This window comes from Plectropomus leopardus, unplaced genomic scaffold (genome assembly GCF_008729295.1).
Source record: "Plectropomus leopardus isolate mb unplaced genomic scaffold, YSFRI_Pleo_2.0 unplaced_scaffold4072, whole genome shotgun sequence".
NCBI classification, from domain to species: Eukaryota; Metazoa; Chordata; class Actinopteri; order Perciformes; family Serranidae; genus Plectropomus; species Plectropomus leopardus.
The window spans coordinates 1-2,641 of NW_024644592.1; the positions used below are offsets into that span (position 1 = coordinate 1).

General features: G+C 45.6%; 1 protein-coding gene across 1 annotated transcript; it reads right to left on the bottom strand.

The window, feature by feature from the left end:
- Window positions 1-74: 74 nt before the first annotated feature.
- LOC121939077 (transmembrane 4 L6 family member 5-like) lies at window positions 75-2,632 on the bottom strand (the record flags this gene model as incomplete). The annotated part of the gene is made up of 5 exons (XM_042482208.1): window positions 2,408-2,632; window positions 1,476-1,652; window positions 1,044-1,112; window positions 799-953; window positions 75-365 (listed from the first exon to the last, which is right to left on the bottom strand). Coding segments are annotated over exons 1-5 (818 nt in total), but the record flags the coding sequence as incomplete, so codon positions are not given.
- Window positions 2,633-2,641: the final 9 nt, after the last annotated feature.

Genomic DNA, 2,641 nt, shown 5'->3' on the forward strand with positions numbered 1-2,641 from the left:
GAGACCAGAGACAGCAGAGACAACAGGATAAGACCAGAGACAGCAGATGGAAACCAGAGACAGCAGATGGAAACCGGAGACAGCAGATGGAAACCGGAGACAGCAAAGGCACCGGGATGAGACCAGAGACAGCAGAGACAACAGGATAAGACAAGAGACACCAGAGACAGACCTTGTGGTGGCAGAAGCCCTGTCCCAGGATTAGTCCCAGCAGGGAGTTGAGGATGTTGGCGGCACAGAGGACAGTCTGCAGACCGCTGGCTCCCCCCATCACGCCAAACAGGACCAGGTTCCAGAGGACAACCCCGCGAGGCTCGAGACAAACGCTGGACCACAGAGTCCTGTTGTTCAGGTACCCTGTATGACTGAGACAGAGACACAGAGGACACAAGTTTGAGACAGAGAGGACACAGGGCTGAAACAGAGACACAGAGGACACGGGGCTGAGAAGGAGACACAAAGGACACAGGGCTGAGACACAGAGAGGACACAGGGCTGAGACAGAGACACAGAGGACATGGGGCTGAGGCAGAGACACAAAGGACACAGGACTGAGACAGAGACAGAGAGGACACAGGGCTGAGAAGGAGACACAGAGGACACAGGGCTGAGACACAGAAGACACAGGGCTGAGACAGAGACAGAGAGGACACAGGGCTGAGACAGAAAGAACACAGGGCTGAGACACAGGGGACAAAGGGCTGAGACAGAAAGGACACAGGACTGAGAAAGAGACACAGAGGACACAGGGTTGAGACAGAGTGTTAGGCTAACATCAACATGTGCAATGTGTCTCACCGGTTGGGGACGGGCTGCAGCGGGACGCCCCAGGACGGACCAGAGGTGGTGTTGTACAAACAGAGAGGACCCTGAGACAGACCTGTGGCAGATACATAACAGCAGACCCCTGCAGCCAATAGACACCCACAGGAGGACATCACATGAGACAACATCTGGAGACAGAGACAGACACCTGAGTCAACATCTGGAGACAGTCATAGACACTGAGACAAAAAGCCGTGGAGACAGACAGGCGGTCTCACCTTGCGTCTGAAGGCCCAGCAGTCTTGGGTCCGGCTGCTCCGGTCAAACCGTCGAGCTGCGAGAAGAACCTGAAACCAGGACAGACAGTCCTTTATTTACTGAGAGACACGAGGACAGAGAGACACAGAGATGGACAGTAAACAAACTCTCTGTGAGTGTGTGTTTATCAGGGGACATGAGAGTGAGACAGAGACACAAAGAGACAATGAGACAGAGGGACACTGAGACACAGAGACACTGATCGTTTCTTTATCAGACAATGTCAGAGTGAGACAGAAAGACAGAGGGACACAGTGACAGAGACACAGAGATTGACAGTAAACAAACTTATCAGACGACTTTAGAGCAAGACAGAGAGACATCAGAGGACACCTGAGGACACTGAGCAGGAGTCCCCAGGGGTGAGAGGTCGTGACCTCGGGGACACCTACCAGGAGCCCAGAGCCCCACAGGCCCGAGGTCCAGGTGGCCTCTCTGGTCACATGACCCTCCAACAGGAAGTGGATCTTCAGGTCAGGAAGCAGCAGCAGGATGTTGGACAGTATACAGACTATTGCCATGGCAACCAGGGAGACAGAAACACACCGCAGACATCTGGACACGCACATCTGAGGACATCAAAAAGTTAACACACACACACACACACACACACACACACACACACACACACACACACACACACACACACCACACACACACACACACACACCTGAGGACATGTTTAAGGGGTAAATTAAGGGTAATATAAAGATAAATAATGTTAAAATAAGATAAAGGATGTTACAATAAGATAATGTTAAAAGATAATGTTAAAATAAGATAAATATTGTAAAAATATAAATGTTAAAAGATAAAGGAAAGTTAAAATATAAAGATAAATACTGTCAAAATAAGACGATGGATTTAAAAATATAAATATCATACTAACAGATAGATATAATGTTAAGATAAAATGAATGGTGTTAAAATGAGATAAAAGATGTTAAAATGAGATAAGGAGCATTCAGTCGATCACGTCATTTCGTTGTGATGTTAAACAACATAATATTATGCGTCTTCACACTGAAACAATTATCTGCATTTATTCATGTATCACTTCAGTTCTGCTGCTGATCAATAAATTTAAATTATATTTTGACTTTAATCTGATTAAACAAAAACATCGAGTTAAATTAATCAATTTGTTCCTTTTTTATTATTAATGTCTCGTGTTCCTGCAGCTCAGTGGACAGACACCATAACCCTAACAACAATAATAAAAATGCTGTTAATAACAAAAACAATAATGGCAATAATAATAATCATAATAATAATAATAACATATAATAGTGATGTGTTGGTGCGAAAAGCTGAGAGCGCTCACCCTGCAGATGTTTACTGACAGATGATCCAGTTCAGAGTCTGAGGGACAAACTGAGACATTTATAACATGTGAGGACGTGAGGACACAGGAAGACAGCCTAGCGCCATATATGGAAACAGGAAGCATCCTGGACAAGCGTCTCTCTGTGAGAAATAAAGTGAAAATTTAACACTCAAGAATCTTTGAAGCTTTTCATAATGTCCTCTCATATATACAGAATTTACACACATACAG